This window comes from Rhineura floridana, chromosome 14 (genome assembly GCF_030035675.1).
Source record: "Rhineura floridana isolate rRhiFlo1 chromosome 14, rRhiFlo1.hap2, whole genome shotgun sequence".
NCBI classification, from domain to species: Eukaryota; Metazoa; Chordata; class Lepidosauria; order Squamata; family Rhineuridae; genus Rhineura; species Rhineura floridana.
Genome location: NC_084493.1, coordinates 17,989,390 through 18,004,206, shown reverse-complemented (window position 1 = coordinate 18,004,206; position 14,817 = coordinate 17,989,390). Strand labels below are relative to the sequence as shown.

Genomic DNA, 14,817 nt, shown 5'->3' with positions numbered 1-14,817 from the left:
CCAGATGCATCTTCCTGGTGAGGGAGTTCCACAATGTAAGGACGGCCACAGAGACTCCCCTATCCCAGGCCACCATCCGTGGAGCTTCTAAGGGTGGTGGAACTACTAAGAGGACTCCCTCTTAACACTCAAGGTGGGCAGCAGGAGGTTTTCTTGCAGATATTTGGGGCCTAAAATCATTTAGAGCTTTAAACACTAATGTGAACAACTTGAATTGGGCTAACAAATGTTGGAGTGAGTTTGCAGTGAGTGAGTGAGCAGGATGAACTAGGGAATTCAACTGCAGGGAAAGCTAGTGACAGTGGAGGTCTAGCAGGGAAGCAATTGGAATGGGCCGATCTTTCTGTTCTTTCAAAGACTTCTTGGGAAAAGCATGCTCTGAAAAGACTCGGAACAAGTGAACCCTATTCTAAACCGAATGTTTGCCTGTACGCTACATTTGGTGTATATCTTGAATCAGTTAGATTAAAAAATAGATTTCATTTTATTTTTAATTTGTATACTGCCTTTCTACATCCCTGCACTCAAGGCGGTTTACAACCATAGAAATGGCAAAAATATACAGAAATAATCATACTATCATCCTATAATGCTGCAAAATACAAAATAATAAGAAAAAAACAAATATTACAAAAATACATATTTCATATACAAGTGTTGCACCAATACAAATTACTAATAAATAAAATCCATAACAGTTTCTTCTACTTCTAACATACACATCCTCTCAGGCTCCTGGCTCTCATCCAGGACTCCATCCATCCATCCTGGCGCTCACCCAGGACCCAAACACAGCTCACCCCCAGAATCTCACAACAAAAAAGGAACCTGGGAACTGCTTAAATCATCATCAAAAACTACTTACATCATCATAAAAACAACTTGAAGCTTGTTTTTATTAATATAAAAGATCACATTGGCATAATGTGTATTTACTGTTGAAACTGTTTTGACTGAAGAACTGATGTGCTCATTCAAGACAATATGCATGGTACAGCTTTGCTCAGATCATACCACTGCAGGTGGCTTTTACAAGATGTGGTAATGTGAATTCCATGTTAATGTCAGGTTGTGTGAATTCCATGTTAATTGTACTGCCTTTAAGTCGATTCAGACTTATAGTGACCCTATGAATAGGGTTTTCGTGGTAAGCAGTATCCAGAGGGGGTTTACCATTGCCTTCCTCTGAGGCTGAGAGGCAATGACTGGCCCAAAATCACCCAGTGAGCTTCATGGCTGTGTGGGGATTTGAACCCTGGTCTCCCTGGTCGTAGTCCAGCATGCCTGAATAATGGACCCTGAGCAATCACGTGAACATGGCCTTCTAAATATTGCAATGGAATTCCATTTCAGTCAGTTTTCGCCATCCCCCCCAGCGTTCAACCAGCATACAAGTTAAATGCTCTAAATCACTAAAATGTGGTGAAGTATTAGTGATATCTTTTACTAGATACAGCAGCAGTATTTCCTTATGGCTCTCTCTTCTTGCTTTCTTTGAAACAATTCCTGGCATTTCACCCTTGTCAATAGTAGCAGCCCTGCAGAGAGCTAGCAAACTGAAAATTGCATGTGCAGATGGATCCCACTTTCCTGACTTGGAGCAAAGCCCCTAGACTAACAAGTTTTGACTTGCTGGCATCCTGGAACCCTTCTTTCTGATATGCTTGAGGCATGTGTGCTTATGTGTGAAGGGGTGGATGGGTTGGGAGGATGGATGTGAGGTGGTGACAGATTTCTGCCAAAATATTTTTGGTTCCATTGCTGAAGCTTTCCACAGCTCGCCTTGAGATGCTTTCCAAAATGTATTGTCAAAAGAGAGATGACAGGACTCTACAAAGGAGGACAGGTCAAGTGGCTCGCATTATTAGGAGTAGCCTATCTTGGAAAAGCCAAATGTTGAGAACAGGTTTGCGACTGACAATGGGATGCTTAAGGGATTTGATCCTTATGGATTCTGATACGAGCTGACCTGATCCACACCTAATATATAGATTTTTCACAGAGCTGTAATTCCCAGCATGGTTTTGCAATCAATCTCTCTTCCCAGGGAACTCTGAAAACTGTAGCTTTGTGAGCGGGACAGGGGTCCCCAATAACTCGTGGCACCCTTAACAAATGACAGCTCCCAGGATTGAAAGCCGTGACTGTTAAAGTGGTATCATAGTACTTCAAATGTATGGTGGAGATGGGGCCTTAGCCATGGCAATTAATCCCAATGGGCCTTTTTTCAATAGGATTAACATTGTATACAACCCATAGATATAGATATAGATATACAGTGCTGTGAAAAAGTATTTGCCCCCTGTCTGATTTCCTGTGTGGTTGCATAGTTTTGGCACTGAATCTTATCAGATCTTGAACCAAACTTAATTATTAGGGAAAAGGGAACCTGAGTGAACAAATAACACAAAATTTTGATATTCATTTCATTTATTTATTGAAGAAAGTTAAGCAACACCCAGTGCCCCCGTGTGAAAAAGTAATTGCCCCCTTAGACTCAAAACCTGGTTACACCACCTTTAGCAGCAATGAGTTCAATCAAATGCTTCCTGTAGTTCCCGATCAGTCTCTCACAGCACTGTGGTGGAATTTTGGCCCACTCCTTCATGCAGAACTGCTTTAACTCAGTGACATTTGTGAGTTTTCGAGCATGAACCGCTCCTTGCAGGTCCTGCCACAACATCTCAATGGGGTTTAGGTCTGGACCCTGACTAGGCCATTCCAAAACTTTACATTTCCTGTTCCTCAACCATTCTGATGTAGACTTGCTTGTGTGTTTCAGATCATTGTATTGCTGCATGACCCAGCCACGCTTCAGCTTCAGCTGACAGATGGATGGCCTGATATTCTCCTGTAGAATTCTCTGACACAAAGCAGAATTCATGGTTCCTTCAACAATAGCAAATCATCCAGGTCCTGATGCAGCAAAGCGTCCCCAAACCATAACACTGCCACCACCATGCTTGACAGTTGGTATGAGATTCTTCATGTGGAATGCAATGTTTGGTTTTTACCAGACATAATGGGGCCCATGTTGCCCCAAAAGTTCCATCTTTGGCTCATCTGTCCATAGAACATTGTTCCAGAACTCTTGAGGATGATCCAGGTGGATCCCTTTTCCCTAATACTAGGTTTGGTTCAAGATCTGATAATATTCAGTGCCAAAAATATTTTCTGCAGAAAATCAGATGGGGGCAAATACTTGTTCATGGCACTGTGGATATATGACAGCAGTGCGGAATTTTCTCCTTCTTCAATTCCCTTGTACCTTTGGGAAGAGACATTGATGCTTCTTTCTGACAGATTTCTCAAAGGGGCTTTTTATCACCCTGGACACTGCAATTTACAGCAGGCCTTTCCGCATTCCCTGACAGTGCCACCCTCAGCTCTGACTTCTCTCAGCCACCAGAGAGACTCACATATCTGGCACAGAAATGGCTACAGATGAGCAATGGGGCCCTATGAAGTGAGGCCAAATGCCATCATGCCCAATCCCTGGTCCTGCAGACCGTGCAAAACAAAATAGCTCCCTTCACCACATCAGTCACCTTCACTGCTGATGTCTTTTCCCTGAGAGGTTCAAGGCACGATTTTAAAGCAAAACAAAGCAGCAACTGCAACAAAAAATCCACCCAGTTTTACTATTCTTCTATGGAGCTTTTCAGTGGGAAAAGTGAACTCTTTCTCATTTTGCTGGTTCTTATATTTAATTTGAAAAGTATCATTATACCTTCTTCTAACCAAGTGCCAGAATGCTGCCTCAGTATCATAGGCAGCCTTTCCCAACCTTTGGGTCCTCAGATGTTGTTGGGCTACAGCTTCCATCAGCCCCAGCCAGCATGGCCAATGGTCAAAAATGATGGGTACTATGCTGTTTTTCATTTTGGTGGAGAAGGAGCAAAAAGGAACAGAACCAGGCAGGACACTCCAGCAACATTGTTTTCTGTCTACATCTCTGACTCATTCATAAGAATGCAGGGTGGTGTTCAGCGCTACTCAGAATAGACCCATTGAAGTTAACAGACATGGCTAACTTAAGTTTACTCATTTCAGTGGAACTACTCTGAGTAGGACTTGTTGAATACAACCCATAAGAAAAGTCTGCTGGATCAGGCCAATGGACCATCTAGTCCAGCATTCTGTTCTCACAGTGGCCAACCAGATGCCTATGGGAAGACTGCAAGCAAGACCTGAGTGCAAGAACACTCTCTCCACTTGTGATTCCCAGCAACTGCCATTCAGAGGCATATTGCCTCTGACAATGGAGGTAGAATGTGTCAGTCATGGGTAGTAGTAGTAGCAATAGCAGCAGCAGCAGCAAGAAAGAATGAGTCACTGTCTGGAGGGTAAGTGGTAAGTCATAAGTGGGAGCATAAGTCTAGGAGAAATCTGGAAAGAAGCTCCTCAAATTACAGCTATTGGAGCCAATAGCCACTACAGGCACATGGAGGCTTTTATACACGTGGTAGTTCATTTAGATGCTAATGAACTCACTGAGCATGTGCCTTCACATGTATGTCAGTTTGCTGCCAACAACTAGGGGATGGGATTTGCCAGGGGCATTGTGGAGCTTTAAATAAATAGAAAGAAAAACATCAAAGACAACTAGAAAAATCCAAGACAGATTCAGAGGCTGCTGTCTCTTTGACCTTGGTCGCATGGGGGGGGGGAAATATGCCAATATTCCTTTATTAAATCTAGCGGAACAAAGCTTTTAGCTTTTGGCTAGTTTGTTAGAGTGACTTGGAAAATGCATTTAATCGCTCAAAGTTTCTCCAATCCAAGATGGGCCTATAGGGCTGGAAAAGAAAAACAAGGAAGTGCATCAAGATATCTGACTCTTCAAATCACCTCTAATGCTACCACAGCCCAAAGATACTGATTTTCTGTCCCCCAAACACCTGTGTTGCTAATAAACATCTCTTTGGATGCTTCCCAAAATATCTTGTCCTCTGGATGCCAGCTAAAATAAATGAGGAATAGGTCTCCCAACAACTCTCAGTATTCTAAACAAACTACATTTCCCATGATTCTTTGGGGGAGGCCATGACTGCTTGCATGTATAGTGCAGATGGGGCCTCCATTTTCACAAGTGGAGCAATTTGCCTTCGCAAATGTCACAGGCCCAGCGCTGATACTGATGTTTCAGTGTCTGCATTGTTAACACAATTACACTCCCACAAGGGATGGGTGAATATGTCCATGAACTTCAATAAGTTTACTTTGAGTAGTGGTTTTGGTTGTTCCATGCAGATCAAAATTGAAAGACAAATGAAATGCTTATAACCTTGGGATTTTCAATGACCAGGAAAATGCTAGTAGCAGCCAATCTTGCTTGGCAAATGAGCCACCAGTGAAGTCTAAAATATGAGATAATGTGAGTCTAGTGCACACTAAAGTGCTCATGCAGTCCCAGATTTCTTGGAATAGCCTACGCAGAGCTGGGGAGTAATTGGCAGGATGGTGGAGAGGCAGAAAAGGAATATAGGCCTGACCCTTTGCCTTTTTGGAGTTACCAGGGTTAGGACTAGGAATCTTTGGTTCTGTGTATGGTTGTTACCTGTGTTTAGCTCTCAGAACTGCAGGACACAGCAATACACATTAAAACCAAAAACTGCAATAATAAAATCAGCTGAAAAATGGGGTGAATAAAACAACAGCAAGGTCAATTGAAGCAATGATAATCAGAATCTGGCCAAGACAACCAGGGGGGCTCAACTGCTGATATTAGCTCAAGTAAAGATTGGCATGGATGGGAAGAGAAACTCCTTCAAATATCTAGGTCCCAAGTTGTTTAGGTCTTTATAAATCATTATTAGCACCTTGAATATCTATTCTGGGTGGGGTAGGTGGAACAATTCCAATTTCAGAAGGCTCTATGGTTCATTGAGGACTCCTTAGGGACCTTAAATAATTGTAAACCAAACTTGTTCAGCATTTACCTCAGAAACTTATTCAGGTCTCCATGTTTCATGTACTCAAATACCATGATGAGAGGGTCTCCATCACCGCAGACGCCATAGAACTTTACAATGTGGTCATGCTGCAAGTTGGTAAGAAGTTCTGCCTCCCTTTGGAAATCCTTTCGGGCAGCCAAAGTTGGGTCCTTCAGAGCCTGAAAGAGGAGACAAGGTACACAGATGTTAGGGAAATTAGCATAGGCCACTTTCCTCTCAAGCTTTAAGTCTCTTGAAATTGAGTAAATACAGATTACTGCTTATCAAATGGTAACTTACCATGGTATGCATAGTTGGTAAGTTAGTAACCTGTATTGTTTGCCAAGTAACAAGGAAAATACTTCTTCACGTTACTGAAATTCTTTTTACTGCTTACACTGAATGAATATAGACAACCATTTAGTATTTGCTCAAAACTATACCCTGGCTCCTTCTGGAAGGGAGGGTGGGATTATACATTTAATAAATAAAATAAATAATAATGCTAGGACCCCTGGGAAAAGGCTTAGGGGCCCTGGGAAATTACATTTCCCAGGGGCTCCAGTGCCTGCAATGCTGCAGCATTCCTGGGCATAAAATTGGCCCTTGAATCAATCTTCTTCGCTGAGAACCTCCCTAAGGTTGTCTCCACCTCCATGTGGTGGCTCAAAGGCACTTTGTGGAGAGAACCTGTGAGGAGAGTGCATATCTGGGAGTGTGATTACACATGTACTTGGAAAACTTTGGAATGGGGCTGGGAATAATGCAATTCATTTTGAAAAGATTTTATCCAAGCTCATATAGAATCAAGATGGGGAGGGGGGTTCTCACCCATTGCTAATAGCCATCAAATTCCATCTTGCCCAACTAACAAAGATGGTGAGCTTTCTAAACAGGAAGGTTCAGCTTGTAGGGAAATTGGTTGGGGAGATCCCCCTCAGGCAAAGCACCCAAGATATGATGAAGAAGCCCCAAAGAGTTGCTGTAAGACCTTGACATCTTTCAGGTAGATAGTCCTGCATCCAATTTTGTGTAATGTGAGACCTGAAGCAAATTTGGAGGTTCTCACTCAGGCAATGCAAGGGAAGCCAAACCAAGATTGAAGTTGCAATTCCATACACACCTGCCTGGAAGCAAGTCTTAAGGAAATCAGCGGGACTTACTTCTGAATAGACATTCACAACATTGTACTGTTAGTAAGGAATTTCTCAGGTGGATTTTACATATTTCTAACTGATATAAATGGTTAAATAAGCAGTACTTATGGCTGATTGGAATGCTTGGAAGTTGTTTAAAAACACTATATTAGAAGCTCAACTAGAGTGCATACCGCTGATCAGAAAAGGTACCGCCAGGGCCAAGAAGATGCCAGCATGGTTAACGAGCAAAGTCAAGGAAGCTCTTAGAGGCAAAAAGGCTTCCTTCAGAAAATGGAAGTCTTGTCCGAATGAAGAAAATAAAAAAGAACACAAACTCTGGCAAAAGAAATGCAAGAAGACAATAAGGGATGCTAAAAAAGAATTTGAGGAGCACATTGCTAAGAACATAAAAACCAACAACAAAAAATTCTATAAATACATTCAAAGCAGGAGACCATCTAGGGAGATGATTGGACCCTTGGATGATAAGGGAGTCAAAGGTGTACTAAAGAACGATCAGGAGATTGCAGAGAAGCTAAATGAATTCTTTGCATCTGTCTTCACAGTGGAAGATATAGGGCAGATCCCTGAACCTGAACTAACATTTGCAGGAAGGGATTCTGAGGAACTGAGACAAATAGTGGTAATGAGAGAGGAAGTTCTAAGCTTAATGGACAATATAAAAACTGACAAATCACCGGGCCAGGATGGCATCCACCCGAGAGTTCTCAAAGAACTCAAAGGTGAAATTGCTGATCTGCTAACTAAAATATGTAACTTGTCCCTTGGGTCCTCCTCCGTGCCTGAGGACTGGAAAGTGGCAAATGTAACGCCAATCTTCAAAAAGGGATCCAGAGGGGATCCCGGAAATTACAGGCCAGTTAGCTTAACTTCTGTCCCTGGAAAACTGGTAGAAAGTATTATTAAAGCTAGATTAACTAAGCACATAGAAGAACAAGCCTTGCTGAAGCAGAGCCAGCATGGCTTCTGCAAGGGAAAGTCCTGTCTCAGTAACCTATTAGAATTCTTTGAGAGTGTCAACAAGCATATAGATAGAGGTGATCCAGTGGACATAGTGTACTTAGACTTTCAAAAAGCGTTTGACAAGGTACCTCACCAAAGGCTTCTGAGGAAGCTTAGCAGTCATGGAATAAGAGGAGAGGTCCTCTTGTGGATAAGGAATTGGTTAAGAAGCAGAAAGCAGAGAGTAGGAATCAACGGACAGTTCTCCCAATGGAGGGCTGTAGAAAGTGGAGTCCCTCAAGGATCAGTATTGGGACCTGTACTTTTCAACTTGTTCATTAATGACCTAGAATTAGGAGTGAGCAGTGAAGTGGCCAAGTTTGCTGACGACACTAAATTGTTCAGGGTTGTTAAAACAAAAAGGGATTGCGAAGAGCTCCAAAAAGACCTCTCCAAACTGAGTGAATGGGCGGAAAAATGGCAAATGCAATTCAATATAAACAAGTGTAAAATTATGCATATTGGAGCAAAAAATCTGAATTTCACATATACGCTCATGGGGTCTGAACTAGCGGTGACCGACCAGGAGAGAGACCTCGGGGTTGTAGTGGACAGCACGATGAAAATGTCGACCCAGTGTGCGGCAGCTGTGAAAAAGGCAAATTCCATGCTAGGGATAATTAGGAAAGGTATTGAAAATAAAACAGCCGATATCATAATGCCATTGTATAAATCTATGGTGCGGCCGCATTTGGAATACTGTGTACAGTTCTGGTCGTCTCATCTCAAAAAGGATATTATAGAGTTGGAAAAGGTTCAGAAGAGGGCAACCAGAATGATCAAGGGGATGGAGCGACTCCCTTACGAGGAAAGGTTGCAGCATTTGGGGCTTTTTAGTTTAGAGAAAAGGCGGGTCAGAGGAGACATGATAGAAGTGTATAAAATTATGCATGGCATTGAGAAAGTGGATAGAGAAAAGTTCTTCTCCCTCTCTCATAATACTAGAACTCGTGGACATTCAAAGAAGCTGAATGTTGGAAGATTCAGGACAGACAAAAGGAAGTACTTCTTTACTCAGCGGATAGTTAAACTATGGAATTTGCTCCCACAAGATGCAGTAATGGCCACCAGCTTGGATGGCTTTAAAAGAAGATTAGACAAATTCATGGAGGACAGGGCTATCAATGGCTACTAGCCATGATGGCTGTGCTCTGCCACCCTAGTCAGAGGCAGCATGCTTCTGAAAACCAGTTGCCGGAAGCCTCAAGAGGGGAGAGTGTTCTTGCACTCGGGTCCTGCTTGCGGGCTTCCCCCAGGCACCTGGTTGGCCACTGTGAGAACAGGATGCTGGACTAGATGGGCCACTGGCCTGATCCAGCAGGCTCTTCTTATGTCCTTATGTTCTTATGATTTATTATTATTATTGTCGTTGTTGTTATATTTTATTTATGAATTGCTTCCTATGAGGTATCCCAAGGTGATTTACAATATAATGACATATGTAAAACTGCTAGATATATAAAAAAGCTAAAGCAATTGCATATATTAAAACACTTTTTCAAAAATTACAAATAAAAAAACCTGTTTAAACTAAAAGCACATGCATAAATTCTATTTTTCCTCCCTTTGGGAGGAAGGGCAGGATATAAATTTAATAATAAATGATTAAGCTAAATTCAAATCCAAGAGAGATACCAACTGGAATAAAGATTTTAGAAGGCTGTTGAAAGATGAATGTCTAACAGGCACTGAAAGACAACTGGGAAGGTGCATGCTTATATGCAGTGGGATGGAGTTCCAAAGGGTAGATACTGCCACACTAAAGGTTTGATTCCACCATCAAGAACTCCTGATAGAATGGCGTGCCCTCTCCTGCAGAATGAGATGATCAGCTGGGTATATAGGAGATGAGCTGATCTTTTAGGTGTTCTGGTCCCAAGCTCTCTAGAGCTTTGTACACCAATATCAATGCCTTGAACTTAGCCTGGTAGCTAATTGGCAGCTAGTGCAATTCTTTCAGCGGCGGCATCACATAATGGTGATATTTTATCCCCATGAGCAGTTAGGCCACTGCATTTCATACTAGCCGCAGTTTCCAGGTCAGACTTTTATTTTGGTAAAGCTGATTTTTCTGACTTTTACTTTGAAGAAGGATGTGTTCGGTTGTGAAGGGTTGTTTGTATGTTTTTTAGTTGTTGTGGATCCTTAAAAAAAGGGGGGGGGATGAGCCAGTGAAGTCTCTCCTCATAATTTTCAAAATCCTGTTTTCATTCCCTGTGGTTTGTAATGGTTTCCTGAGAGACTGACTCAAATTTGTATCCTTATTGAAAATGGCTGCTCAACCGCACTCAGGTTTGCCATGATTGGGTAATTTTGTCAATTGCATGCATGGAATTGTTACTGGAGTGGTTTGCTTTTTTAAAAAAGAGTTGGTCATAGGCATATTACACCTGCTTCTAGTATGTTTCCATATGAAGACTCAGCTTTGCCCCCAAGAACTCTTCATTGAGAATTTTGATGTAGGAACAAAAGAGAAACTCTTTCACTCTACATTTTAAAGTAAATTGACTTAATAGCTCGGTCCCAGACTTGCATATATGGATTGGAATGCAGCTATCAATTGCTATGAATTCTGTGATGCAGTTTCAGTCGAAAAGAAAACACATGCGCACAAAATGCATATTTTAGGGGGAAATGAATTGCAAAGGCATACAAAAAGGCATACTGTGGGGGAAGAATGAACAGAAAATGCTATCAAATATGTAGTTTAGGAGGAGCATGCAGTTCAAATGCATTTTGTCTTGTTTCTTTTCTTTCAAAAATGTGCAAACTATACCAACTTGTAACTGAGCATATGAGAAACTGATATGGAATGAAATGGGCTGATCTGTTGGTTTCTAAATGGATATTTATTATTTATTTATTTATTATTTCAATTTATATACCGCCCTTAGCAGAATAGCTCTCAGGGCGGTGAACAAACAAGATAAAATACAATATATCATAGTAAAAAATCACAAAAACATGTACAAACAAACAACAGAAAGCACAACAAAAACGAAATACAACACAAATTAAGAAGGATACATGTTAAAAGTAGAAAGATTAAGAAAATTAAAAGATTAAAATGCCTGGGAGCATAAAAAGGTCTTTACCTGGCGCCGGAAAGATAGAAGTGTAGGCGCCAGGCGTACCTCTTCGGGGAGGCTGTTCCACAACTCAGGGGCCACCACAGAAAAGGCCCTAGATCTAGTAACCACCCTCCGGGCTTCCCGATGAGCTGGTACCCGGAGGAGGGCCTTAGATTCTGAACGAAGTGAACGGGTAGGTTCATAGCGAGAGAGGCGTTCCACAAGGTATTGAGGTCCCACACCGTGTAAGGCTTTATAGGTCAAAACCAGCACCTTGAATCTCGCCCGGAAGCAAATAGGGAGCCAGTGCAGACGCGCCAGAATAGGTGTTATATGCGAAGACCGACTGGTCCTCGTCAATAGTCTGGCAGCCGCGTTCTGCACCAGCTGAAGCTTCCGAACTGTCTTCAAGGGCAGCCCTACGTAGAGCGCATTACAGTAATCCAATCTTGAAGTTACCAGAGCATGAACAATGGAGGCGAGGTCATCCCTGTCCAGATAGGGGCGTAGTTGGGCTACCAGACGAAGATGGTAAAATGCATTCCGTGCCACCGAGGCCACTTGGGCCTCGAGAGACAAGGAAGAATTGAAAAGAACCCCCAAACTACGTACCTGTTCTTTCAGGGGGAGTGTAACCCCATCCAGAACAGGGTGAACATCCACCATCTGAGCAGGGAAGGCGTTCACCAGCAGTGTCTCGGTCTTGTCTGGATTGAGTCTCAGTTCAAATATTCAGCAGATATTTTATACTTGTATTTGACTGTGTTCGTTTTCTGGATACCACACTTGAAGAAGAACGCAGACAAACTGGAACAGGTTCAGAGGAAGGCCATGAGGATGACGAGGGGACTGGAAATAAATCCCTATGAGGAGAGTGAAAGAACTGGGCATGTTCATCCTTGGGAAGAGAAGACTGAGGGGAGATATGATCACACTCTTCAAGTACTTGAAAGGTTGCCACACAGAGGAGGACCAGGATCTCTTCTCGATCATGGGCTTCCCTCGATAGAGGCCCGTATATGGACATTTAAGTTTAAGTACTGGTTAAAACTCCTGTTTCTACCTGTGGGTCTGGCCCCTCTTGTCCTGTCAGACGTCTTCCAGTCGAGGTGGAAGAAAACTTTAACTATGAAACTTTCCAGTCTAGGATTTTCGGCTACTGCTGTGCTTTTGTTAGGCCATATCAAGGCGCTGGAGGCAATCTCTCAACGAATCCTCGACGCTGAACTCCAAAATCATTGTTCTCAACCAGTGCCCAATTTTAGAGTTATACCTTGCCCTGGACCCTTTACCCCTGCGTGTTACCTTGCTTCCCTTCCTACCCCGAGGCTCCGGAAAGCATTCACCATGGCCAAGTTTAATGTACTACCCTCGGCCTTTTTAGATGGCAGATTTCAAAAAATCCCCTATGCCGAGCGATTATGCCCCTGTGGAGTGGGTGCCGTAGAGACTGTGGGACATGTTCTAATGGACTGTGCTTTTTATAATGATCTCTGACACACGGTGATCACCCCGATCACACAAAGTCTCCCAGGCAGGGATGCTGCTTTCCATGTTAGATATCTTTTATCTGACCAAATTTCGCAGGTCACAATTAAGGTAGCGAGATTTTGTGCCGCTGCTATTTCACTCCGAAGAGCACAATTAACTCAACTGCCAATACAGACCTGAGTTTGGGTTTTTAGTGATTATTTTTATCCAAAAAATGTGTGTCCTGTCATAATTATCTGTTTTATGATTATTTGACCTTGAGTGTATTTAGTCTGGTCTTTGACTGTAATAAACTACTACTACTTCTCGATCATCCCAGAGATCTCTTCTCGATCATCCCAGAGTGCAGGACACCGAATAATGGGCTCATGTTGCAGGAAGCCAGATTTCGGCTGAATATCAGGAAAAATTTCCTAACTATTAGAGCGGTACGACAATGGAACCAATGACTTAGGGAGGTGGTGGGCTCTCCAACACTGGAGGACTTCAAGAAGCAGCTGGATAGCCACCTGTTGGGTATGCTTTGATTTGGATTCCTGCATTGAGCAGGGGGTTGGACTCGATGGACTTATAGACCCCTTCCAACTCTACGATTCTATGATTCTGTGACATTGGGCAATACTGACTTTAATAAGACATCATAATGGATATACAACAGTATTTGAATGTCGTCATGTAATTATATTTATTCTTTGTCCATTGGGTAGCTGGCATGCCACGGTACTGAGCATCTGATATTATGGGGTAGGTGACATATGTCTGGGATTGCATCTCCACCTCTCCAGAAGTAGAAATTGGGACCATAAGTCAATGGTACAGCACATACTTTGCATGCAGAAAGCCCCAGGTTCAGTCCCCAGCATCTCTAGGTAGGGCTGGTAAAGACTCCTTTCGCAAACCCTGGCACAGAGCTGCTGCTAGTCAGGGCAGACAATGGTCTAACCCGGTATAAGGCAGCTTCCTATGTTCCTTCTCAATTTTGTCCACTGCTGACTCCAGCATTGAAATAAGACACAAGCCTGAAATGGGACTGGTCAGCATGTACGGCCCCTTCAAAGAGCCACACTGTGGCCCCATCTGCACTATACATTTAAAGCAGTATCATACTAATTACCAAGAATCCTGGTAAGTATAGTTTGTTAGGGCCGCCGAGTTGTTAGGAGACCCCTGCTCCCCTTCCAGACCTACAGTTCCCAGAGTTCCCTGGGAAGAGAGATTCCTTGTTAAATCACTCTGAGAATTGTAGCTCTGAGGGGAAAAGAGGTCTCCTAACAACTCTCCGCACCCTTGGCAAACTACAGTTCCCAGGATTCTTTGGGGGAAGCCATGGCTGTTTAAAGTGTTATAATACTGCTTTAAATGCATAATGCAGATGGGGCCTGTTGCTGAGAACTGCAATTAGCAGCATGGCAAACTCCAGCCATGCTACCATGGCTACAGGAAGGAGGCTTTGATTATCAGAAGTCACAAATTCCCTGTGAGGAAGGCTGGGTGCCTCTTGCAAGGCAGTGCTCCTTCCAGTGCCTCATACATAGGGATAGGTGAATCTGTGAATTTAGTTTCTCGTTTTTACAATCTTAAGCCCGGTTGTGCACATCAGTTTGTATTTGTTTTATGTCCTCATGAAAATTCATCAGCATTTTAGTGCAAATTTCTCCCAATATACACTTCTTTGCATGCAATTTTGCCTAATATTTACATTTTTGCAAAACAATTTCCTCTTATATACTGCATTACTGTATGCTTTTCCCATCAATATACCTATATACATTTTTATGCACGCTTTACCCTAGTATACACATTTTTGTACACTCTACTTGGCTGGAGAACTGCTTGCCAAAATTTGGAGAAGTTTGAACTTCAGAGAATGACTGCATTGCAGTTCATGCATTGTTTTGGAAAGTGCAAATTAGGTAGGTTCATGAGTTTACTTTCTCCACCATCTATATAGCTATAACAACAGTGGTATTCTTTATCTTCACAATTACTTTGTATTGGCAAAGAGGGAGAGAAAAATGACTATTCCCCTCAGAGCTTGGAAAAGTTACTTTTTTGAACTACAGCTCCCATCAGCCCAATCCAGTGGCCATGTTGCCTAGGGCTGATGGGAGTTGTAGTTCAAAAATAACTTTTCCAAGCTCTGCCCCTCTTCCACCT

General features: G+C 42.6%; 1 protein-coding gene across 1 annotated transcript in view; it reads right to left on the bottom strand.

Moving 5' to 3' along the window:
* NTRK3 (neurotrophic receptor tyrosine kinase 3) overlaps positions 1-14,817 on the bottom strand; it is a 554,024-nt gene that overhangs the window by 73,593 nt on the left and 465,614 nt on the right. The window contains exon 14 of the mRNA XM_061595098.1: positions 5,943-6,115. Coding sequence (XP_061451082.1) covers positions 5,943-6,115 — 173 coding nt within the window. The remainder of the gene's footprint in view (positions 1-5,942; positions 6,116-14,817) is intronic.